This window comes from Oncorhynchus kisutch, linkage group LG5 (genome assembly GCF_002021735.2).
Source record: "Oncorhynchus kisutch isolate 150728-3 linkage group LG5, Okis_V2, whole genome shotgun sequence".
NCBI lineage: Eukaryota > Metazoa > Chordata > Actinopteri > Salmoniformes > Salmonidae > Oncorhynchus > Oncorhynchus kisutch.
The window spans coordinates 50,441,576-50,468,589 of NC_034178.2; the positions used below are offsets into that span (position 1 = coordinate 50,441,576).

The following is a 27,014-nucleotide window of genomic DNA, read 5'->3' on the forward strand; positions in this document are numbered from 1 at the left end:
ATGCACTAGAAACTAATATCTGACACTGTAAAGACATTCATTTATTATAAAAGCTAAAATGTTGATACAAATACCTGTCATTGAAATTATTAAGTCATTTGTGGAATATTAGGTTTCTACATTGTGTAAAAGCACAATTTCCGAAGGAGATGCATTACATTGACAATTGTACACTGTCTCTTTAAAATGTCAGGCTTGTGATGATAACATGCAAGAGATCTCTCATTCATTCATTGCTCTGATTATTGATCTCCTGAAGAAGCTAACCATCACACTACCATCGCCATGCTTGACCGTTGGTATGAGGTTCTTACCGTGGAATACAGTGTTTGGTTTTCGCCAGTCATAATGGGACCCATGTCGTCCAGAATGTTATACTTTTGACTCATCTGTCCATAGAACATTCTTCCAAGAGTCTTGATGATCATCCAGGTGCTTCCAGGTGCTTTTTGGAAAACTTTTTGGATGACATGGTTCCTAATGCTCCTAATGTTTTGTACACTCAGTGTATTTGTTAGAAAGAATACTATATTTCCCCTGGCTGAGTGATGCTGAATGTACAAATGTGTTCAATTTACCCATCGCTTCCCTACATGCTATATCAGCAACAACAAGGGTCACACTGAGGTCTAATGGACTTGAATGTTTGACTTTGTTTCAGGATGGAGTCCACAGAGAAGTGTGAAGCCATTATTCAACATTTTAATGGCAAATTCATTAAGACTCCACCAGGAGTTCCAGGTGAGCAGATCTCTCTACCTGTCTCATCTATGTGTTCTGCACCTCACCCAGATGTTATGATACCACCTCAGTCATTCACTTCAGATTTCAAATCAAGAGCTGTGTCCAGAAACAATCGCTATCCCCTACGCCCTACAAATGTGTGGAGATCTGAGAGGATTGGACCGATATAAGCAATATGGCAAAAGTTCAATCTAGCCTACACTATAAAATAATCGAGTTGTTTCAACTAAATATTATTAAGTAACTAGTTCCACTGTATTTTCTTTGTTTACTAAACATTTCGGTCAAAATGTTACCTGAATTTAACATTTTTAGTTGGCCCAAACTTAGCTTCAACATGTCAAAACATAAATGTGTTTATTCAATTTGTCTAGAAATTATTTTTTATTTTATTTTATTATTATGTTACCCCCAAAAATGACTGTGGACCTAGTTATACACAGACAGTGCTTATAACATACAATGTTTTCAACTTACATGTTTTATACACGTTGACACGCGGTCTTTTATTTAAAAATGATCGTTTCTAGTTCACTCCTGTCTCAATTGAAAATCATTGCCCCCCTCCTCAATCAATCAATCAACCAATCAATCAATCAATCAATCAATCAATCAATCAATCAATCAAATGTATTTATAAAGCCTTTTTTACATCAGCTGAGATCACAAAGTGCTATACATAAACCCAGCCTAAAACTCCAAACAGCAAGCAATGCAGATGTAGAAGCATGGCAGCTAGGAAAAACTCCATAGAAAGGCAGGAACCTAGGAAGAAACCTAGAGAGGAACCAGGCTCTGAGGGGTGGCCAGTCCTCTTCTGGCTGTGCCGGGTGGAGATTATAACAGTACATGGCCAAGATGTTCAAACGTTCATAGATGATCAGCAGGGTCAGTTGGCTTTTCATAGCATATCATTCAGAGTTAGAGACAGCAGGTGCAGTAGAGAGAGAGAGAGTCGAAAACAGGTGGTCCGGGACAAGGTAGCATGTCCGGTGAACAGGTCAGGGTTCCATAGCCACAGGCAGAACAGTTGAAACTGGAGCAGCAGCACGACCAGGTGGACTGCGGACAGCAAGGAGTCATCAGGCCAGGTAGTCTGAGGCATGGTCCTAGGGCTCAGGTCCTCGAGAGAAGAGAAAGAGAGAGAGAGAAAGAGAGAGAGAGAATTAGAGGGAGCATACTTATATTCACACAGGACACTGGATAAGACAGGATAAATACTCCAGATATAACAGACTGATCCTAGCCCCCCGACACATAAACTACTGCAGCATAATTACTGGAGGCTGAGACAGGAGGGGTACGGAGACACGGTTGCCCCGTCCGACTACAGGGCCAACCAGGCAGGATATAACCCCACCTACTTTGCCAAAGCACAGCCCCCATAACACTAGAAGGATATCTTCAACCACCAACTTACTACCCTGAGACAAGGCCGAGTATAGCCCACAAAGATCTCCCCCACGGCACGCACCCGAGGGGGGCGCCAACCCGGACAGGAAGATCACGTCAGAGACTCAACCCACTCAAGTGACGCACACTTCCTAGGGACGGCATGGAAGAGCACCAGTAAGCCAGTGACTCAGCCCCCGTAATAGGGATAGAGGCAGAGCATCCCTGTGGAGAGAGGGGAAGCGGCCAGGCAGAGACAGCAAGGGTGGTTCGTTGCTCCAGTACCTTTCTGTTCACCTTCACATCCCTGGACCAGAATACACTCAATCATAGGACCTACTGAAGAGATGAGTCTTCAATTTTATTTTATTTTATTTCACCTTTATTTAACCAGGTAGGCAAGTTGACAACAAGTTCTCATTTACAATTGCGACCTGGCCAAGATAAAGCAAAGCAGTTCGACACATACAACGACACAGAGTTACACATGGAGTAAAACAAACATACAGTCAATAATACAGTATTAACAAGTCTATATACGATGTGAACAAATGAGGTGAGATAAGGGTGGTAAAGGCAAAAAAAGGCCACGGTGGCAAAGTAAATACAATATAGCAAGTAAAACACTGGAATGGTAGATTTGCAGTGGAAGAATGTGCAAAGTAGAAATAAAAATGATGGGGTGCCAAGGAGCAAAATAAATAAATAAATAAAATAAATAAATACAGTAGGGAAAGAGGTAGTTGTTTGGGCTAAATTATAGGTGGGCTATGTACAGGTGCAACAATCTGTGAGCTGCTCTGACAGCTGGTGCTTAAAGCTAGTGAGGGAGATAAGTGTTTCCAGTTTCAGAGATTTTTGTAGTTCGTTCCAGTCATTGGCAGCAGAGAACTGGAAGGAGAGGCGGCCAAAGAAAGAATTGGTGAGCAGAGAGAGCAGAGAGATATACATACTGGAGCGCGTGCTACAGGTGAGTGATGCTATGGTGACCAGCAAGCTGAGATAAGGGGGGACTTTACCTAGCATGGTCTTGTAGATGACATGGAGCCAGTGGGTTTGGCGACAAGTATGAAGCGAGGGCCAGCCAACGAGAGCATACAGGTCGCAATGGTGGGTAGTATATGGGGCTTTGGTGACTAAACGGATGGCACTGTGATAGACTGCATCCAATTTGTTGAGTAGGGTATTGGAGGCTATTTTGTAAATGACATCGCCGAAGTCGAGGATTGGTAGGATGGTCAGTTTTACAAGGGTATGTTTGGCAGCACGAGTGAAGGGTGTTTTGTTGCGAAATAGGAAGCCAATTGTAGATTTAACTTTGGATTGGAGATGTTTGATATGGGTCTGGAAGGAGAGTTTATAGTCTAACCAGACACCTAAGTATTTGTAGTTGTCCACGTATTCTAAGTCAGAGCCGTCCAGATTAGTGATGTTGGACAGGCGGGCAGGTGCAGGCAGCGATCGATTGAAGAGCATGCATTTAGTTTTACTTGTATTTAAGAGCAATTGGAGGCCACGGAAGGAGAGTTGTATGGCATTAAAGCTTGCCTGGAGGGTTGTTAACACAGTGTCCAAAGAAGGGCCAGAAGTATACAGAATGGTGTCGTCTGCGTAGATGTGGATCAGAGACTCACCAGCAGCAAGAGCGACATCATTGATGTATACAGAGAAGAGAGTCGGTCCAAGAATTGAACCCTGTGGCACCCTCATAGAGACTGCCAGAGGTCCGGACAGCAGACCCTCCGATTTGACACACTGAACTCTATCAGAGAAGTAGTTGGTGAACCAGGCGAGGCAATCATTTGAGAAACCAAGGCTGTCGAGTCTGCTGATGAGGATGTGGTGATTGACGGAGTCGAAAGCCTTGGCCAGATCAATGAATATGGCTGCACAGTAATGTTTCTTATCGATGGCGGTTAAGATATCGTTTAGGACCTTGAGCGTGGCTGAGGTGCACCCATGACCAGCTCTGAAACCAGTTTGCATAGCAGAGAAGGTATGGTGATATTTGAAATGGTCGGTTATCTGTTTGTTGACTTGGCTTTCGAAGACCTTAGAAAGGCAGGGTAGGATAGATATAGGATAAAGACTTAAAGGTCGAGACAGAGTCTGCGTCTCTCACATTAATAGGCAGACCATTCCATAGAAATGGAGCTCTATAGGAGAAAGCCCTGCCTCCAGCTGTTTGCTTAGAAATTCTAGGGACAATAAGGAGGCCTGTGTCTTGTGACCGTAGCGTACATGTTGGTATGTACGGCAGGACCAAATCGGAAAGATAGGTAGGAGCAAGCCCATGTAATACTGCAAAGTTTAACAGTAAAACCTTGAAATCAACCCTAGCCTTAACAGGAAGCCAGTGTTGAGAGGATAGCACTGCAGTAATATGATACATTTTTTTGGTTCTAGTCAAGAGTCTAGCAGCCGTGTTTAGCAATAACTGAAGTTTATTTAGTGCTTTTCCGGTTTGCTGGAAAGTAGAGCATTGCAGTAGTCTAATCTAGAGGTCGACCGATTATGATTTTTCAACGCCGATACCGATACCAATTATTGGAGCACCAAAAAAAGCCGATACAGATTAATAGGCCGATTTTTAAATGGTTTTTTATTTATTTGTGATAATGACAATTACAACAATACTGAATGAACACTTTTATTTTAACTTAATATAATACATCAATCAAATCAATTTAGCCTCAAATAAATAATGAAACATGTTCAATTTGGTTTAAATAATGCAAAAACAAAGTGTTGGAGAAGAAAGTGAAAGTGCAATATGTGCCATGTAAAAAAGCTAACGTCTAAGTCCCTTGCTCAGAACATGAGAACTTATGAAAGCTGGTGGTTCCTTTTAGCATGAGTCTTCAATATTCCCAGGTAAAAAGTTTTAGGTTGAAGTTATTATAGGAATTATAGGACTATTTCACTCTATACTATTTGTATTTCATATGCCTTTGACTATTGGATGTTCTTATTGGCACTTTAGTATTGCCAGTGTAACAGTATAGCTTCCGTCCCTCTCCTCGCCCCTACCTGGGCTTGAACCAGGATCACATCTACAAGAGCCACCCTCGAAGCATTGCTACCCATTGCTCCACAAAAGCTGTGGCCCTTGCAGAGCAAGCGGAACAACTACTCCAAGTCTCAGAGCGATTGACATTTGAAACGCTAGTAGTGCGCACCCCGCTAACTAACTAGCCATTTCACCTCGGTTACACCAGCCTAATCTCGGGAGTTGATAGGCTTGAAGTCATAAACAGCGCAATGAATGAAGCGTTGCGAAGAGCTGCTAGCAAACGCACGAAAGTGCTGTTTGAATGAATGCTTATGAGCCTGCTGCTGCCTACCACCGCTCAATCAGACTATCAAATATCAAATCATAGACTTAATTATAACATAATAACACACAGAAATACGAGCCTTAGGTCATTGATATGGTTGAATCCGGAAACTATCATTTCGAAAATAAAACATTCCATATTTTATCTAACGGGTGGCATCCATAAGTCTAAATATTCCTGTTACATTTCATAACCTTCAATGTTATGTCATAATTACGTAAAATTCTGGTAAATTAGTTCGCAACGAGCCAGGCGGCCGAAATTGTTGCATATACCCTGACTCTGCGTGCAATGAATGCAAGAATATTTAATATTGCCTGCTAACATGAATTTCTTCTAACCTGTCTAGGGCTAGCGGAACCCCTCGCCAACAGCCAATGAAATTGCAAGGGCGCCAAATACAAATCAACAGAAATCTCATACATCAAATTTCTCAAAAGTATTAGGCACCATTTTAAAGATAAAATTCTCGTTAATCCAGCCACAGCGTCTGATTTCAAAAATGCTTTACAGTGAAAGCTCCAGAAACGATTATGTTAGTTTACCACCAACTCACAGAAAAACCCAGCCATTTTTCCAGCCAAAGAGAGGAGTCACAAAAAGCACAAATAGAGATACATTTAATCATTAACCTTTGATGATCAGATGACACTCAAAGGACTTCATGTTACACAATACATGTATGTTTTGTTTGGTAAAGTTCATATTTATATCCAAAAATCTTATTTTACATTGGCGTGTTAAGTTCAGTTGTTCCAAAACAGTAGTTCCAAAAGTGATATTGCAGAGAGCCACATGAATTCACAGAAATACTCATTATAAATGTTGATGAAAATACAATTGTTAGACATGGAAATATAGATACACTTCTCCTTAATGCAACCGCTGTGTCAGATTTTTAAAAAACTTTAAGGAAAAAGCATAATCTGAGAACGGCGCTCAGAGCACAAACCAGCCAGAGAAATATCCGCCATGTTGGGTAGTCAACATTATTCATAAATAGCATATAAATATTAACTTACCTTTGATGATCTTCATCAGAATGCACTCCCAGGAATCGCAGTTCCACAATAAATTCTTGTTTTGTTCGATAATGTCCATCATTTATGTCCATTTATGCCCAATATCTTCTTTTGTTAGGGCGTTTGGTAAACAAATCCAAATGCGCGATCTGGTCCATTTGGACGAAACGTTCAAAATGTTATATTACAGGTCGAAGAAACTTGTCAAAGTAAGTATAGAATCAATCTTTAGGATGTTTTTATAATAAATGTTCAATAATGTTCCAACCAGAGAATTCCATTGTTTGTAGAAAAGCAATGGAACGAGAGCTACCTCTCAAGTGAAAGCGCTTGACTGAGAACGAGGCTGTTGGCAGACCACTGGCTCAAAGACCTCTCATCGGGTCCCACATCACAGTAGAAGCCTGAAACAACGTTCTAAAGACACTTGACATCTAGTGGAAGCCTTAGGAAGTGCAACATAACCAATATCCCACTGTGTATTCAATAGGGGTGAGTTCAAAAACTACAAACCTCAGATTTCCCACTTCCTGTTTGAATTTTTTCTCAGGTTTTTGCCTGCCATATGAGTTCTGTTATACTCACAGACATCATTCAAGCAGTTTTAGAAAATTCAGAGTGTTTTCTATCCAATGATAATAATAAAATGCATATCTTAACATCTGGGACTGAGTAGGAGGCAGTTATTCATCCAAAAGTGAAAATGCTGCCACCTATCCCAAAAAAGTGAAGAAAGGCATTGATGTTTATGGTTAGGTACATTCATGCAATGATTATGCTTTTTTCGAAAATACGCTTTCGTTAAATCCTCCCCCGTTTGGCGACGCTGGCTGTCTGTGTTAAGAAAAAATTGTCTTCACAGTTTGCAACGAGCCAGGCGGCCCAAACTGCTGCATATACCCTGACTCTGTTGCACAGAATGCAAGAGAAGTGACACAATTTCCCTAGTTAAAATAAATTAATGTTAGCAGGAAATATTAACTAAATATGCAGGTTTAAAAACATATAATTGTTTATTGATTTTAAGAAAGGCTTTGATGTTTATGGTTAGGTACACATTGGTGCAGCGACAGTGTTTTTTTTTTGCGAATGCGTTTGTTAAATCACCTGTTTGGCAAAGTAGGCTATGATTCAATGATAAATTAACAGGCACCGCATCGATTATATGCAACGCAGGACAAGCTAGATAAACTAGTAATATCATCAAGCATGTGTAATTAACTAGTGATTATGTTAAGATTGCTTGTTTTTTATAAGATGCATTTAATGCTAGCTAGCACCTTACCTTGGCTCCTTGCTGCACTCGCATAACAGGTATTCAGCCTACCACGCAGTCTCCTCGTGGAGTGCAATGTAATCGGCCATGATCGGTGTCCAAAAATGCCGATTACCGATTGTTTTGAAAACTGAAAAAAAAATTGCCCTAATTAATCGGCCATTCCGATTAATCGGTCGACCTCTTGTCTAATCTAGAAGTGACAAAAGCATGGCTAAATATTTCTGCATCGTTTTTGGACAGAAAGTTTCAGATTTTTGCAATGTTACATAGATTGAAAAAATATGTCCTTGAAACAGTCTTGATATGTACGTCAATAGAGAGATCAGGGTCCAGAGTAACGCTGAGGTCCTTCACAGTTTTATTTGAGACAACTGTTCCAATATCAAGATTAATTGTCAGATCCAACACAAGATATCTTTGTTTCTTGGGACCTAGAACTAGCATTTCTGTTTTGTCTATTTTTGTCCGCCATCCACTTCCTTATGTCTGAAACACAGGCTTCCAAGGAGGGCGATTTTGGGGCTTCACCATGTTTCATCGAAATGTACAGCTGTGTATTGTCCGCATAGCTAACATTATGTTTCCGAATGAAATCACCAAGAGACAGAGGTGGGACCAAGTCATTGTTATACAAGTCACAAGTAAGTCTCAAGTCTTAGCACTCAAGTCCAAAGTCAAGTTCCAAGTCAAGACAGGCAAGTTGGGCCCAAGCTTGCTGTACAACATTAAAACCTATTCAGTCTGTCTACAAACAGGCTCTCAAAGTGCTTGATAGGAAGCCCAATAGCCATCATCATTGTCACATCCTTAGAAAGCATGAGCTCTTGAGTTGGGAAAATCTTGTGCAATACACCGACGCATGTCTTGTATTCAAGATCCTTAATGGCCTGGCTCCCCCTCCACTCAATATTTTTGTTAAACAGAAAACCCAGACATATGGCAGCAGATCCACAAGGTCTGCCATGAGAGGTGACTGTATAGTTCCCCTAAGGAAAAGCAGAGCTTCCCATGTCTGGAATACACTGCCATCAGACACACATAACTGCACCACATATCACACTTTCACAAAATGCTTGAAGACATGGCTAAAGTTCAATCAGATTTGTGAACATGGTCCCTAGCTGTGTGTTGCCACTCTCCATGTTGTCTGTTGTCTGTAGCTTGTGAGGTGTGGAAATACTTTGTTGCTTTTATGAATCTTGTCTTGCTGCTTTTTGTTTTATGTTGCTCTGTCTGTATGCTACGTCTTGCTTGTCCTATGTTGCTCTGTCTGTATGCTATGTCTTGCTTGTCCTATGTTGCTATGTCTTGCTTGTTCTATGTTGCTATTGTCTATATTGTACTTGTTTTTAATAACCTGCCCAGGGACTGCGGTTGAAAATTAGCCGGCTGGCTAAAACCGGCACTTTTACTGAAACGTTGATTAATGTGCACTGTCCCTATAAAAATAAACTCAAACTCAAACTCAAGTCAAGTCTCAATTCCTAAACTTTGAGTTTTGAGTCCTAAACAAGTCATAATGTGATCCTCACCAAATGTAATACCATTTCATATTTTTAACAAGAGTAATAGTATATTACATTTACGTAAATCATGAATGCTTTAAAAAATATCTCTATATTTATTACTTTCCAAATAAAAATACATGGGTAGCCATGACCCATGATCGAGGATCGCTATGGGGCGCAGTTGGGCGATGTAGGCTTGTACACAATCATCCAACCTTAACACACACACACACACTCTCTGTGTGTGGTTACAGTAGGCTAACGTATGTCAATGGTTTTAGGAACAGCAGTAACATCAGGCAGGATTTAGGCTACCAACAGCCTAGCCAGTTGTAGCTCAATCTTGGGTACAATGATCACGTTCCCGCACTGACTGACTGTGTGGAGGCTCATTGATTTAACGTTACGTTAGCCTGCATGATACACCAGTAAAGTCTAAAAATATATAGCTGTCGGCTATATTAGCCACGACTTACCATTCTTTGTGCAGCTTCAAATGTCGAACGAAGTTGGAAGTTGTTGCGTCTCCATCTGTAATTTTCTTCCTGTATGTTTTGCAAGTTGCAATTTGTTTTTTGTTGATACAGCGTTGTATTTATATTCATCAAATATTCATCATATTTGTGACTCGCGTCTGACTCGAGTCCAAGTCATGTGACTCGAGTCCACACCTCTGCCAAGAGGTAAAATATATAGTGAAAACAATAGACCTCCTAAAACCTTGAGGAACATTGAAATTTACATTTGATTTGTCAGTGGACAAACCATCCACAGAGACAAACTGATATCTTTCTGACAGATAAGATCTAAACCAGGCCAGAACTTGTTCGTGGAGAATAATTTAAGTTTCTAAACTCTCCAAATGAATGTGGTGATCGATGGTATCAAAAGCAGCACTAAGGTCTAGGAGCACGAGGACAGATGCAGAGCCTTGGTCTGATGCCATTAAAGGTCATTTACCACCTTCACGAGTGCAGGTTCGTGTTCTCAGTCAACTTACCTGGTAAGATAATGGGTAAATAAAATTAAAATAAAATAAAAACAAATTGTTAGTCTTAAGGAAGGCAGTGAGTTGCTGCGCAACAGCTTTTTATACATTTTTTGAGAGGAATGGGAGATTTTATATAGGCCGATAGTTTTTTAATATTTTCTGGGTCAACATTTGGCTTTTTCAAGAGAGGCTTTATTACTGCCACTTTTAGTGAGTTTGGTACACATCCGGTGGATAGGGAGCTGTTTATTATGTTCAACATAGGAGGGCCAAGCACAGCTCTTTCAGTAGTTTAGTTGGAATAGGGTCCAGTATGCAGCTTGAAGGTTTAGAGGCCATTACTATTTTCATCAATGTGTCAAGAGATAAAGTATTAAACAACTTGAGTGTCTCCCTTGATCCTAGGTCCTGGCAGTGTTGTGCAGACTCAGGACAACTGAGCTTTGGAGAAATACGCAGATTTAAAGAGGAGTCCATAATTTGCTTTCTAATGATCATGATCTTTTCCTCAAAGAAGTTCATGAATTTATCACTGCTGAAGTGAAATGCTGCTTTTTAGTTAGCTTTGCGACAGTCAAATTTTTTTTTTAGGATTGTTCTTATTCTACTTAATTAGGTTGGAAAAATAGGATGATCGTGCAGCAGTGAGGGCTCTTCGATACTGCACGGGACTGCCTTTCCAAGCTAATCGGAACATTTCCAGTTTGGGGTAGCACCATTTCCTTTCCAATTTTCTGGAAGCTTGAAGGGCATCTACAAAATCTTTGGGTTGTCCGAGAATTTATAGCATGGCTTTTGATGATCCTTGGTTGGGGTCTGAGCAGATTGTGGTCCAATAGTCCAGGATTATGAGGAAAAACATGAAGATCCACAATATTTATTCTGCGGGACTAAACTAGGTCCAGAGTATGACTGTGGCAGTGAGTAGGTCCGAAAGCCTTTTGAAGTGGGTCTGTGGACTTTTCCATGTGAATATTAAAGTCCCCAAAAATGTTAATATTATCTGCCGTGTCTACAAGGTCCAATAGGAATTCAGGGAACTCAGTGAGGAACGCTGTATATGGCCCAGGAGGCATGTAAACAGTACCTATAAATAGTCATTTAGTAGGCTGCATAGATTTCATGAGTAGAAGCTCTAGCTTTGGTTTTGTAAATGTTAGCAACACCTTTGCGGGATGTGCGGGGGATATGGTCACTAGTGTAACCAGGAGGAGAGGCCTCATTTAACACAGTAAATTCATCAGGCATAAGCCAGGCATTTGCCCAACCTAGATCGAGGCACAGACACGGTCTCAATGGGGATAGCTGAGCTGGCTACACTGACCTGTGCTAGTGGCAGACTCCACTAAGCTGGCAGGCTGGCTAACAGAGCATCCTAATTGAATGAACATACAGTACAAGACAAATTGAGCAAACACATCATTTTAAATTGACAGAATTTTTGCCTACGTTTTCTCATATTTGGACCAACTAAAAATGTTAAGTTCAGGTAACACAGAAAAGTTGAGTAAAGAAAAAAAGTCTGTGGAACCAGTTACATAATAATAAGTAGTTAAAACTTCTAGATTTGTGGGTGTTATTTTTAAAGTGTATCAGAGTTAAAGGTAGAGCTAACACGATATTGCTTAAACCTATTAAATCCTCACAGATCTCCACACGTATCTAGAGGTTAGTAGTCTTGGAAACCTGGACCTAGGAGCACTAGGTCTGGGGAGGATGTCTAAATCTCTTGGACATTTCGAAAAAGGAAAAGCATTTGTTCCGATGAACGTCCTCTTCAGACAGACAACTCTCCCAACAAATCGTAGGTGGGGCTTAAAATGCGGGCAGGAATTTTGCTCATGGTTAGCTAGGGAAAAGTATAAGTGGGATTGTGACATCACCCCATTGAAGTAAAACATTTCAAGGGTTAGGTTATGGTTGTGGTTAAGGTTAGGGTTAGTGTGAGGGTTGGGGTTAAGGTTAGGGTATGGACGTACCAAGGATCCCACTTAGAATCTACCGTTTAGCTAGGGCAAAAAGCAGATACGGCAGTGACGTCACAGGTGACGCATGTCCCATTTCCAACACCTCTCTGTCCCAACTGATGCTGGAACTTCTAAAGACATATAAGCTGGAGCATTGTTACGTTGTTGGAGGCAATCCATCTGTCTAAGGAAACTAAGAGGTTAGGGGCTAGGATTTTTGTCTGAACAAGTCCTTGGTCTCTGATCCCAGGCTCTTGGCTTTACCTCTCAACTCTTCCAGTGGATTATTATTCCTAGCCTCCCATTGAATTCACCCTCTGATTTCATCTGTTCCTCTCCCCACAGTGCCCCCTGAACCATTATTGTGCAAGTTTGCAGACGGGGGACAGAAAAAGAGGCAGAACCAGGGGAAGTACCTTCAGAATGGCAGGCCCTGGGCCAGGGATGGAGAGATGGTGAGTGGCTTGATTACACGGGTGGAGGATTTCATTTATTTATTTTTTAGAGTTAGAGACTGCATGTTAGTTCCAAAAAAACTTTAAACAAGAGGTCATTGTCAAAGCAATATAGAGCTGGAATCTGATCTCACATGGATTGTGTGTCTAACCCTAAACATTCATAAAGGGGCAGTGCAGTTAAAAAACTTTTTTTGTGGTCGAAATTACACTGCCCTTTTTGTGTAAGAGCTGTTTTAAAAAATGCCTGGAATTTCAACCTGTTCAGGTGGGATGGAACTTTTTGCCCACATCATGACTTCGCAATGTGATCGGATTATAATATACCAATGAATTTTCATCTGGGTAAGGGGATGGGTTCTAGACCATCCTATTAGCGGATCAGCTCTGACCAGCTGGTCTTTACTGACATTTTCAACCTATCCCTGACCCGATCTTTAATAGCAACTGGTTTCAAGCAGACCACCATAGTCCCTGTGCCCAAGAATTCCAAGGTAACCTTCCTTAAATGACTCTCGCCCCGTAGCACTCACATCTATAGCCACGAAATGCTTTGAAAGACCATCATCCCAGACACCCTAGACAACTCCAATTGCCCCAACAGAACCACAGATGACTCAATCTCTATTGCACTCCACACTGCCCTCACCCACCTGGACAAAAGGAATGCTGTTTATTGACTACAGCTCAGCATTCAACACCATAAACCCCTGCAAGCTCAACACCAAGCTCAGGACCTTAGGACTGAACACCTCCCTTTGCAACTGGATCCTGGCGGACCGTCCCCAGGCGGTGAGGGTAGGTAACAACACATCCACCACGCTTACCATCAAAACTGGGCCCCTCAGGGGTGTGTGCTTAGTACCCTCCTGTACTCCCTGTTCAACCACAACTGCATGGCCACTCATGACTCCAACACCATCATCAAGTATGCTGAAGACACAACGGTGGAAGGTCTGATCACCGACGACGATGAGGCAGCCTATAGGCAGGAGGTCAGAGACCTGGTAGTGTGGTGCCAGGACAACAACCTCTCTCTCAATGTCAGCAAGACAAAGGAGCTGATCGTGGACTACAGGGAACGGAGAACACGCCCCCATCCACATCGATGGGGCTGTAGTGGAGTGGGTCGAGAGCTTCAAGTTCCTTGGTGTCCACATCACTAAGGCATTAACATGGTCCCCACAAACCCACACAGTTGTGCGGAGGGCACGACCACAAGCACTACAGAGGGTGGGGAGTACGGCCCAGTACATCACTGGGGCTGAGCTCCCTGCCATCCAGGACTTCTATATCAGGCGCTGTCAGAGGAAAGACTTCAGCCACCCAAGCCATAGACTGTTCTCTCTGCTGTAACACTTTATTTGGCTAGTTTGTCTGCAGATGCTCTACAAACTGTCTAAGGTTATCATGTAACATTTAAACTAACTACATTGCCTTCAGAAAGAATTCATACCCCATATTTTGTTATGTTAAAGCCTGAATCTAAAACTGATTACGTTGAGAGTTAGTGTCACTGGCCTACACAGAATACCCCAAAGTGAAATTATGTTTGTGAAAAAATTATTATTATTATCATTCTTTTTAAACAAATGAATACAAAAATTAAAAGCTGAAATGTCTTGAGTCAATAAGTATTCGACCCCTTTGTTATGGCAAACCTAAATATATAACATTGCCAAAAGTATGTGCACACCCCTTCAAATTAGTGGATTTGTCTATTTTAGCCCATCTGTTGCTGACAGGTATATACAATTGAGCACACAGCCATGCAATCTCCATAGACACACATTGGCAGTAGAATGGCCCATATTGAAGAGCTCAGTGACTTTCAACGTGGCACCGTCATAGGATGCCACCTTTCCAACAAGTCAGTTTGTCAAATTTCTGCCCTGCTATAGCTGCTCCGGTCAACTGTAAGTGCTGTTATTGTGAAGTGGAAACATCTAGGAGCATCAACGGCTTAGCCACGAATAATATAGACACTGATAGTATAGACACTGATAATATAGAGCAGGATAACTTTTCCGTGCATTGGCAGGACAGAGCAGCTATGTCTTGTAAGACGAGGGGCGGGGTTGTGTGTCTTTTTGTCAAGAACTGCTGCTGCGCGATGTCTAATATTAAAGAAGTCTCGAGGTATTGCTCGCCTGAGGTAGAATACTTCTACCAAAAGAGTTCATCTATATTATTCGTAGCCGTCTATTTACCACCACAAACCGATGCTGGCACTAAGATCGCACTCAATGAGCTGTATAAGGCCATTAGCAAACAAGAAAATGCTCATCCAGAAGCGGCACTCCTAGTGGCTGGGGACTTTAATGCAGGCAAACTAAAATCTGTTCTACCTCATTTCTACCAGCATGTCACATGTGCAACCAGAGGAAAAAAACACTAGACCACCTTTACTCCACACACAGACGCATAAAAAGCTCATCCTCGCCCTACTAAAGCAGAAAGTACCAGTGACTCTCTCAATACGGAAGTGGTCAGATGACATGGATGCTATGCTACAGGACTGTTTTGCTACTACAGATTGGAATATGTTCCGGGATTCATCTAAAAAATATTTCACCTTTATTTCACCTTTATTTCACCTTTATTTAACCAGGTAAGCTAGTTGAGAACAAGTTCTCATTTACAACTGCGACTTGGCCAAGTTCAAGCAAAGCAGTGCAGCAGAAACAACACAGAGTTACATGGAATAAACAAGCGTACAGTCAACAATAGAAAAAAATAAAGTCTATATACAGTATGTGCAAATGGCATGAGTAGGTATGGCAATAAATAGGCCATAGTAGCAAAGTAATTACAATTTAGCAGATTAACACTGGAGTGATAGTTGAGCAGATGATGTTGTGTAAGTAGTGATACTGGTGTGCAAAAGAGCAGCAAAGTAAATAAAAACAATATGGGGATGAGGTAGGTAGATTGGGTGGGCTATTTACAGATGGACTATGTACAGCTGCAGCGATCGGTTAGCTGCTCAGATAGCTGATGTTTAAAGTTAGTGAGGCAAATGTAAGTCTCCAGCATCAGCGATTTTTGCAATTCGTTCCAGTCACTGGCAGCAGAGAACTGGAAGGAAAGGCGGCCAAAGAAGGTGCTGGCTTTGGGGATGACCAGTGAGATATACCTGCTGGAGCGCGTGCTATGGGTGGGTGTTGTTATCGTGACCAGTGAGCTGAGATAAGGCGGAGCTTTACCTAGCATAGACTTGTAGATGACCTGGAGCCAGTGGGTCTGTCGACGAATATGTAGCGAGGGCCAGCCGACTAGAGCATACAGGTCGCAGTGGTGGGTGGTATAAGGCGCTTTGGTAACAAAACGGATGGCACTGTGATAGACTGCATCCAATTTGCTGAGTAGAGAAATTGGAAGCTATTTTGTAGATGACATCACCGAAGTCGAGGATCGGTAGGATAGTCAGTTTTACAAGGGCAAGTTTGGCGGTGTGAGTGAATGAGGCTTTGTTGCGAAATAGGAAGCCGATTCTAGATTTGATTTTGGATTGGAGATGTTTGATATGAGTCTGGAAGGAGAGTTTACAGTCTAGCCAGACACCTAGGTATTTGTAGTTGTCCACATATTCTAGGTTTGAACTGTCCAGAGTAGGGATGCTAGTCGGGCGGACGGGTGCAGGCAGCGAAAGGTTAAAAAGCATAATCCAATGGCATTGAGGAGCTTACTGTACCACCTTAGTCACCGGCTTCATCAATATGTGCATCAATGACGTTGTCCCTACAGTAACCATACGTACATTTCCCAACCAGAAGCCATGAATTACAGGCAACATCCGCACCGAGCTAAAGGCTAGAGCTGCCGCTTTCAAGGAGCGAGACACGAATCCAAACGCTTATAAGAAATCTTGCTATGCCCTCAGACAAACAATCAAACAGGCAAAGTATCAATACAGGACTAAGATTGAATCCTACTGCACCGGCTCTGATGCTTGTCGGATGTGGCAGGGCTTGAAAGATATTACGGTCTACAAAGTGAAGCCCAGCTGCGAGTGACCCAGTGACATGAACTTACCAGATGATCTAAATGCCTTTTATGCTTGCTTCGAGGCAAGCAACACCGAAGCATGCATGAGAGCATCAGCTGTTCCAGACGACTGTGTGATCACGCTCTCTGTAGCCGATGTGAGCAAGACCTTTAAACAGGTCAACATTCACAAAGCTGCGGGTCCAGACAGATTACCAGGACATATACTCCAAGCATGCGTGGACCAACTGGGAAGTGTCTTCACTGACATTTTCAACCTTTCCTTGATCGAGTCTGTAATACCTACTGTACATGTTTCAAACAGACCACCATAGTCCATGTGCCCAAGAAAGTGAAGGTAACCTGTCTAAATGACAACACCTTTCCCCCCTCAGGAGACTGAAGATTTGCACTCACTTCAGGAGCTATGAAGTGCTTTGAAAGGCTGATCATGGCTCACATCAATACCATCATGCCGGAAACCCTAGACCCACTCCAATTCGGATACCGCCAACAGATCCACAGATGACACAATCTCACTCCACACTGCCCTTTCCCACCTGGACAAAAGGAGCAGCAATGTGAGAATGCTATTCATTGACTAGAGCTCAGCATTCAACACCATAGTGCCCACAAAGCTCATCACTAAGCTATGGACCTAAACTAAACACCTCCCTCTGGAACTGGATCCTGGACTTTCTGAAGGGCCGTCCCCAGGTGGTAAGGGTAGGCAGCAACACATCTGCCCCGCTGATCCTCAACACTGGGGCCCCGTAGGGGTGCATGCTTAGAACCCCTCATGTACTCCCTGTGCACACATGACTGCGTGGACTAGAACGACTCCAACACCATCATTAAGTTTGCAGACGACAGTGGTAGGCCTCACCGACAACGATGAGTTAGCCTATAGGGAGGAGGTTAGAGACCTGGCAGTGTGAGCAAGACAAAGGAGCTGATCGTGGACTATAGGAAAAGGAGGGCCGAACATGCCCCCATTAGCATTGACGGGGCTGAAGTGGAGCGGGTCGAGAGTTTCAGGTTCCTTGTTGTCCACATCACCAAGATAGTTGTGAAGAGGGCACGACAACACCTTTCCCCCCTCAGGAGACTGAAAAGATTTGGCATTTGTCCCCAGATCCTTAAAAAGAGAGCATCCTGACCGGTTGCATCACCGCCTGGTATGGCAACCGCTCGGCATCTGACCGTATGGCACTACAGAGGGCAGTGCGTAACACGGAACCCAAACCAGCTGTGCGCGAGCGCCATCATGCATAAATGTATTTTGTCCCCCCACACCAAACGTGATCACGACACACAGGTTAAAATATCAAAACAAACTCTGAACCAATTACATTAATTTGGGGACAGGTCGAAAAGCATTAAACATTTATGGAAATTTAGCTAGCTAGCTTGCTAGCTAATTTGTCCTGTTTAGCTAGCTTGCTGTTGCTGGCTAATTTTTCCTGGGATATAAACATTGCGTTGTTATTTTACCTGAAATGCACAAGGTCCTCTACTCTGACAATTAATCCACACATAAATGGTCAGCCTAATTGTTTCTAGTCATCTCTCCTCTTTCCAGGCTTTTTCTTCTCTTTATATTGCGATTGGCAACTTTCATAAATTAGGTGCATTACCACCACTGACCTCGTTCGCCTTTCAGTCACCCACGTGGGTATAACCAATGAGGAGATGGCACATGGGTACCTGCTTCTATAAACCAATGAGGAAATGGGAGAGGCAGGACTTGCAACGCGATCTGCGTCAGAAATAGAACTGACTTCTATTTTAGCCCTTGGCAACGCAGACGCTCGTTGGCGCGTGCGAGCAGTGTGGGTGCAATAATTGAAAAATCTAGATTTCTACATTTATTTTGCAACACTCGCGCATGCAACTCGAGCGGTGTAGACAGCCTGTAAGGCCCAGTACATCACTGGGGCCAAGCTTCCTGACATCCAGGACTTGTATACTAGGCGGTGTCAGAGGAAGGCCCAAAATATTGTCAAAGACTCCGGTCACCCAAGCACTACCGGAGCACCAAGACCAGGGTCAAAAGGCTCCTTAACAGCTTCTACCCCCAAGCCATAAGTCTGCTGAACAATTAATCAAATGGCCTCCCGGACTATTTATATTGACCCCCCTATGCATAGTCACTTTACAAATGACCTCAACTAAGCTGTATCCCCGCACATTGCCTCAGTACCAGTACCCCTGTATATCGCCTTGTTAATGTTGTATAATTTTCTTGTGTTACTTTTGCTTATTTTTTAAATATATTTTTTTCAGTTTAGTTTATTTGGTAAATATTTTCTTAGTTCTATTTCTTGAACTGTATTGTTGGTTAAGGGCTTGTAAGTAAGCATTTCACCGTAAGGTTGTATTCGGCGCGTGTGACAAATAGCATTTGATTTGCTTTGATTTATTAGACAAACAGTGATGATTTAAAAAATAAAATTACAAAGACTGCATGGGGGCTTTAACATAATTGATTTTATATGTGATTGTGTCCTTTACGTCTTTATTCAGACTTATTTGTGTTGTTTTCCCAGGGAGGGATGACGCTAGCATATGACCCCACAGCCTTACAGAATGGGTGAGTATAGAGAGACAAAAACAGAAAGTCAGCCCACCAACAAAAACAAGTAATGTTTATTGACTCCTGGTAGACGCAGAAGACATTGTAACACTATTTTATTGTATTGCAATCATCTACTTCAATGTAACATTTTGTAGTTCTATCATCTGGCATCACTTAATAATTACTTTCATGCACATTAATGTAAATTCTATAATATAATTTGACATGCATACATCTTGATTTGTGTGTGTTGTGCAGGTTCTATTCGTCACCCTACGGTCTGACACCAAACCGGATGATCGCCCAGACGTCCCTCTCTCCCTACATGCATTCACCCATCTCATCCTTCCAGGTCAAACACTGAACACACACACATGCACACACACATATGCACACACACACACGCACACGCACACACACACACACACACACACACACACACACACACACACACACACACACACACACACACACACACACACACACACACACACACACACACACACACATCACTACCACTACCACTACCACTACCACTACCACCAAACCACCATTCACAAACGCATGGAGGAAATCTCTGTAGACGTGGGAGCTATGTCATTGTTGTTTTTCTATCCATATTCAGATTTCATCTCCACTCATTCTCCCCTGTGTGCTTGTGTGTAAAGATCCTGTATTTTCCTCATCCCTCTTTCCAGTTACATAGTCCCTCCTGGATGCACCACCAGTCGTACCTCATGCAGCCTGCAGTGAGTATTAAATAGTGTTATCTACCTCTGCTGCTGCAGCTTCCTCCTTACTATAACATAACATCACATAACCACTCTCTCTCCTTCCCCCTCTCTTTTCCCCATCTCTCTCTCTCCACTTCTCTCTGTCTCACACAACCACTCTCTCCTTCCCTCTCTCTTTTCCCCATCTCTCTCCCTCCACTTCTCTCTGTCTCACATAACCACTCTCTCTCCTTCCCCCTCTCTTTTCCCCATCTCTCTCCATCCACTTCTCTCTGTCTCACACAACCACTCTCTCTCCTTCCCTCTCTCTTTTCCCCATCTCTCCCTCCACTTCTCTCTGTCTCACACAACCACTCTCTCTCCTTCCCTCTCTCTTCCTCCACCTATCTCTCAGGGCACAGTCCTGACTCCGACCATGGACCATGCTATGTCCATCCAGCCCACCTCCATGATGGGCACCATGACCCAGCAGCTCAGCCACCTATCCCTGGGCGGCACAGGCACGGTTAGTACCCTACGGATACCCACTCCACCTCCCACTCCACCCCTTCAACTACCCACTCTATCCCCCCCCCCCTTGGTCCCCTAGTCTCATCTCAAGACGAAAACACATTGAACTGAATCAAGTTGTACTGAATTGAAGTTGAAAGTGAAGAGAAAAGCAGTTGCCTGTGTCTCAGTTGGATCTCTACACAGAAATAATGACTGATGATTTATTCTCCTCTCATCCTGTCACAGTTTATGCCTGCCAACACAACTATGCAGGGGACATACATCCCCCAGTACCAACCAGTGCCTCCCTCCAGTGTCCCTGTAGAGGTGAGACCCCAACCAACACCATAAGAATGAACTATGCAGAACAAGTTAAGGGGATGACAAAAGGGGGCTTATTTTACAAACGAGTTCAAAACCATGCATTTACTTAAGCAGTTTTTAACTCAGGGACCTGTTATTACTGTTCCACTCCATTTTCTTCCTTTTCTTGCAGGAGAACGGAGGACAACAGCAACAGGTTGCTATGGAGACACCTGCAGAACACACAAACTACTCATACCAGCACACCAAGTGAAGCTAAGGTAGGGTTATTAACCCCTCCCTGTGCATATATCTGCTAACTTAGTTCAATCAATCAATCAAATGTATTTATAAAGCCCTGCTTACATCAGCTGATGTCACAAAGTGCTGTATAGAAACCCGGCCTGAAACCCCAAGCAGCAAGCAATGCAGGTGTAGAAGCACGGTGGCTAGGAATAACTCCCTAGAAAGGCAGGAACCTAGGAAGAACCCTAGAGAGGAACCAGGCTCTGAGGGGTGGCCAGTCCTCTTCTGGCTGTGACGGGTGGAGATTATAACAGTACATGGCCAAGATGTTCAAACATTCATAGATGACCAGCAGGGTCAAATAATAATCATCACAGTGGTTGTAGAGCGTACAACAGGTCAGCACGTCAGGAGTAAATGTCAGTTGGCTTTCATAGCCGATCATTCAGAGTTAGAGACAGCAGGTGCGGTAGAGAGAGAGAGAGTCGAAAACAGCAGGTCTGGGACAAGGTAGAACGTCTGGTGAACAGGTCAGGGTTCCATAGCCTCAGGCAGAACAATTGAAACTGGAGCAGCAGCATGACCAGGTGGACTGGGGACAGCAAGGAGTCATCATGCCAGGTAGTCCTGAGGCATGGTCCTAGTGCTCAGGTCCTCGAGAGAAAGAGAGAGAGAGAATTAGAGGGAGCATACTTAAATTCACACAAGACACCGGATAAGACAGGATAAATACTCCAGATATAACAGACTGATCCTAGCCCCCCGACACATAAACTACTGCAGCATAATTACTGGAGGCTGAGACAGGAGGGATTGGGAGACACTGTACAGTACTACAGTACTACAGTGTACAGTACTACTTATATGTTGTCCTTGCCTACTAGGTCCATGTCAGAACATTACATGTTGGAGCCAATTAATGTTAACATGGTTCACTTAAAACAAAAGCTTGTCAGATATTGACTACCTTAAAAAAAAACATGTATGTATTTATTATTGATCAGCATTCTATAAATATTATGATTTACACAAATACATTATGAGTATGTAGAATTGTTACATTTTGTATGTTACATCGACAGTATTATGTAAAGGGAGTAGTGTGACAGAGGTAGGTGTGTGTTTTGCAGCTGGTGGTCAGGAGGCCATGTGGCAGACTGAACCCCAGAGAGTTGCTTCGCTACAGGAGAACAGCAGAGTTCCGCACAACACCACCAAGCCTCGGACTTGTACACGGATGACAAAAGCAACACGTGTGTGCTTTGAAAAAGAAGACAACGCTTATTTCGTTGGGACTTTTCCTCTCTCTTCTTCAAGGATCGATCAACCAAAGGTGGGAGCCTTCTGCAATGGAAGCTTTGATGTCTGTTAATAACTGAAAAAAGAAAAAAAGTTGAACAAAGAAACAAACTAGGAAAGGGATAAAGATCAAGCATTATTTTTGTGCATGTAATATAGCAAATTTGTATTTTTTAAAAAGCATTCTGGAGTTTCAGAGTGATACAAGGAAAAGAGTAACAACACAATGTGTCTTTAATTTTGGGGTAAAATATGCAAAAATGTATTTTAATTGTTTTATGTCTGTTTTTTGACATTCTATTCACAGCAGTTGGACAATGTTTTGTACAGATTTTAAAACGTTTAAAAGACACATTTAGTTGGTATAATATTTCTAGTGTAGGCTACTTTTAAGAATGGAAAATGCGAAACACACCGTTTAAAGCTACTTCTCCCTTAAACTGATCCAGTAAGGCTACGTTCAGTTAACTCACTGGCAGATGGTTACATTCATTATTTATAAATTATTTAAAATAACATCAAAACTTAAACCTTATAAAGCATTCCCTTCATAAACATTCAGAATGTGTTATGAGCAGAGGACAATCATGATCATTCTTATTTATATGTACATCATAGTTCTATTTTTTGATATTTGGAAATATTCAAACATGTCACTTGCGTATTGTGTAGATTTTATTTAATTAAATTCTTTATTTAACAAGTCCGGTAAAAGCCAAAAACTGGCAATAAACATATTATCACTTGTAAAATAATTCATAGGAGCTAAATTATATAACAAAGTTTTAAAAATCTGATATTATTGTAAAACTATATTATGAGAAAAAATGTACTATTGTTTTTTTGGTTATAATGCAATATGACACATCCAAATTTCACCTTCTATTTAAAAAAAACTTGAGACAAATTGGATTGTCTGAAAGTTACAATATTATTTTCAACATTGAATAAATGATTACTATTACTATACTATACAATAACAATGTCCTCTCTCTATATTCAAAGGAAAAATAAGACAGTCCATAAAATGCAAACTCTTTTGAAATTATTACCTACATTTATTCACTGCAATTATGCTTGAATTCACAGATAATATAATAAATATTCTACAAAATAGTTGACCTGGTTTGTGTGTTGGGTGTGAGAGTTCATGTCCCAACAGTGTCCATAAGAAGTGGTTTTAAGCGGTTTTGTTCTGGTAGCTGTTCAGATGTCCATAGTGAATTTGACCTTTTGACAAAGTAGACAGACAAATAATTGGACATGCCTTAGAATTGAGCAGTTGGATTAGTATGAAATATGTGTACAAAAGAGTGCAATTGTTTTGATTTAAAAAGCAAAACAACGAGGCGAGTTAAAAGTAGGTCTAAAAAGAGTCCTTAATTAATAGCAGTCCTTTGTTGTTGAGAAAGGGAGCTGCAGGTATTTATCAATGCTGCTGTTGTCTCCTGAGTTTTCATTCCTGACAATGATTTGTATTTTAGATTTTTTTTTGAAAAAGTAAAGTATGTTTTCTCTTCTTGGGCTTTCACTTGAACCCTTCTGAGCTATCATACCTTTTGTTGTTGTTCTAAAACATATTTTATATTAATTTCTTTACAGTAATCTAGATTTTATAAGTAGGGAAAGATCTTTCCAAGAGTTTAGATGTAAGCTTTTTTTCTTTTGTAAGAGATTCATAGGATTTTTAAAATTGTGTTTGTGCATTTCCACATGGTCCATACAAACAAAGAGATGATTTTGTGTTTCTTCAAGTTGATTTCCGTTCCAGAGCACTGTGTTGTTCACTATGATATCATTTTTCAGGCCCGTGTGAAATAGTTTTGAACTAAAACGCGTCCACATCTATCCTAGAGACACTAAATTAAACTCAATGACAACCATGCCACCTTGCCCACCTTCCCAGATCAGTCCAGTAGAGATGTACATGTCTAGTGTAAACACATTCTATTGTATCTGTCAGAGAGAATGATGATGCAACCCAGAAAACCCATAACATAATATGAAAGTGCCATTAAAAACAAACTGTCCCATAACAAACTGTTCCACAGAAGTTAACTTAACATTGGATGAATTCATTCTAGTTTCAACAAAGACAAACATTTGTGAAATTGGCGGGTTTTGTTAGGAATTCTGACCAGTGTTTCTAAGCCTTAACTGTAACATATTTCAGAAGGGGAACCCTGTTTCTCCTCATTGATGGCAATTCCTTTCAATTATTGAGGGTATGGCCAAGAAAAGATCATACCGATGCCATCCATATCAGATGTTATGTTGCCATAATATTATAAAGGGCTGAGTTTACCATACCTTGTTAAAACCTAGTGTTACCCTAGTAAACATCCCCCCATCACACTTGATCTCGGGTTTTCGTCATTGTTCAGGATGGATGACATCAAAGTTACTGTTTCTTCTTCATTGTGCATCTCTGAACCTCTCTCCACCCACCAAATGTTTTTTTAATGATTATTTATGTCTGCAACACCAAAGATGATGAAGCCATCCAACTGTCAGGAAAGTCAGACTTTCTATCTTGGAGACAAATGCTGCTCTCGTCTCTATTGGCATACGTAACTAGAATGATGCTGTAGTAACATCCTCTCAAAGTGGCAGTACCCTGGTAGATGGTAAACAAGCAATATGTTTCACTTAAGTTCTGAATGTGTTGAGTGTTGAATAGAGAGTCATAGACATGTGTGCTTCGGTTTATCGACATATGCTCGTTTCAGTTTGGTACACCCAAAGAAAGACCAGTGTATGGTGTCTTTAATACAGAGAAAAGGGGCAGGGGCCTACTTTGCATTTTTAGTGTCAATGATGAGAGCTCAGCATTTATCTCTTTCTGTAAGTACTAGGACTTTTGTATGTGCTCTTTTTGGTTGAGCTGTTGTCAAAACCATAGTTATTTCCTGTTTCCACTTCTGTTGAGTGTTTTGTGTGTCTTGTGATCTGTCCAGAAAAGACTAAAGTGATCACTTGCAGGTTTTAAGCTACAGTGCACCTCATGAAGGAACATTTGAGAATGTAGTACTAGTCAGGTAATCCATTATGTCATTATGATGAATGCTGTTAAAGTCATCCAAAATACATATTTGTTAGTCATCTTCAGACCTAAAAGCAGTCTATTGTCAAGATGACTCTATCTGTTCTGTAGATCCAAATATCGATTTTGGAGTGAACGATCACTTTAAGTTACACTCTCCACAATTAACTGTAAATCATTGTCTGAGCGAGCACGCTTTAGGCTATTGTATTTTCCTTGCTGCGTATCTTTGACAGGTATCTTATAATACTACGGAAAAATACTAAAAACAGGATGTGCAACAAATGTTGAACTTGCACTTATTTTCAATCCATGTTTGTGTACATGAAAACCCTAATACCTAGCATTCTCCTGTCTTCGCTTGTTGTCCAGATCATGTAGCTTCAATGGCTAATGTCATAGTTTCAAAATGTTTTGCTGCTAAAATGGGATGTCCAAGCAGTGGATAGATGGGAGCCAAATTGGATGTTCAAAAATGTCTTACTTAAACGTAGTAAATTGGATTCAAGTATAGTTAACATGAGCACATTTTTTATTATATTTTAGACACATTTTGTGAAAGTTGTACTCAGAGATAACACGCTATTTGATAGTTGTTTTGGAATCTCTTCGGTAATTCACCAACTTTGTGTGAGAAACCTGACATTTTGAACATACTGCCTCATCTCGCTCACTGCTTGTAAACATTTTCCTTATTTATACAAGAACACATTTTGTACAGTTTGTTAAAGGAGAGAGGTTTTGTTATTTGGTTAGTTTGCTAGTAAGCTGGTTAGTCACTTGGCTACTTCGTCTTCCTGTGACAGAGATGCTCAAGTAACTCTTGTTTTTATTCATTGGAAATATATGTTTTGTTTCCTTTCTGTCTTGGTTTTACTCTTTGAATATGAATATGTCAATTTTCTTTTTTAATAAAAAAAATCTTGTTTTTAATGGTTGTATTCCAAAACAGTTCCAAGAATACAATGGGGGAAAAAGACACAAGTCAATTACATAAATACCAAGTTTATTTTAGTGTTGAGCAAATTGTATTATGTTTGTTGAATATAAATGTTTCATGTGGTAAGCAAAGTGTTTGATACCCATGAAAAAGGTGCAAGCTCCTTCCTCTTTAGGTTATCATAGTAATACCCAAACATAATTGTATTGACCAAGCCTTGACATTGTAATAATGCTACTGCATTTAAAATGCCATACATTTCCCTCTCAGTTAAGTCACAATAGAACTTGTAACTGATAAACCAATATTCTGATCTAATATGATCGTTCATTACACTTCTTCCCTTTTGATTTAAAGTGATTCTGTATGTATCTGTATGTATCTGGGTATGTATCTGTGTAGCTAAAAGCTACTCCTACAAGATGCAGAGCCTTCACGTCCATATAGAAACCACTCTAACCACATTGTAGTCTCAAACTTTATCTTGCCATACCAGGAACCGTAGGAATATATATATAGCATCATCTATATAGATTGACAAAATAACTGACAATAGAATAAACTCTAGCGAACATATATGAAGATACTCTGTCGTATCAAAACTACAATTACATTTTTTTAACTCAACCCTGCTGAGTTCCAAAGACTTCCTGAATCCACATGATACATGTAGTTTAGGAAAACAGGAAGCAGATA

General features: G+C 41.2%; 1 protein-coding gene across 2 annotated transcripts in view; it reads left to right on the forward strand.

Annotated features, from left to right (window-relative positions):
* The window catches only part of LOC109875933 (RNA-binding motif, single-stranded-interacting protein 2-like), a 69,705-nt gene extending 43,394 nt beyond the window's left edge, over positions 1-26,311 (forward strand). For both annotated transcript variants that reach the window (XM_020468394.2, XM_020468395.2), the window contains exons 6-14: positions 662-741; positions 12,587-12,696; positions 19,233-19,276; positions 19,520-19,613; positions 19,960-20,010; positions 20,390-20,500; positions 20,734-20,814; positions 20,984-21,071; positions 22,167-26,311. In XM_020468394.2, the coding sequence (XP_020323983.1) occupies positions 662-741; positions 12,587-12,696; positions 19,233-19,276; positions 19,520-19,613; positions 19,960-20,010; positions 20,390-20,500; positions 20,734-20,814; positions 20,984-21,064 (652 nt within the window). In that variant the 3' untranslated portion in view covers positions 21,065-21,071; positions 22,167-26,311. The remainder of the gene's footprint in view (positions 1-661; positions 742-12,586; positions 12,697-19,232; positions 19,277-19,519; positions 19,614-19,959; positions 20,011-20,389; positions 20,501-20,733; positions 20,815-20,983; positions 21,072-22,166) is intronic.
* Positions 26,312-27,014: the final 703 nt, after the last annotated feature.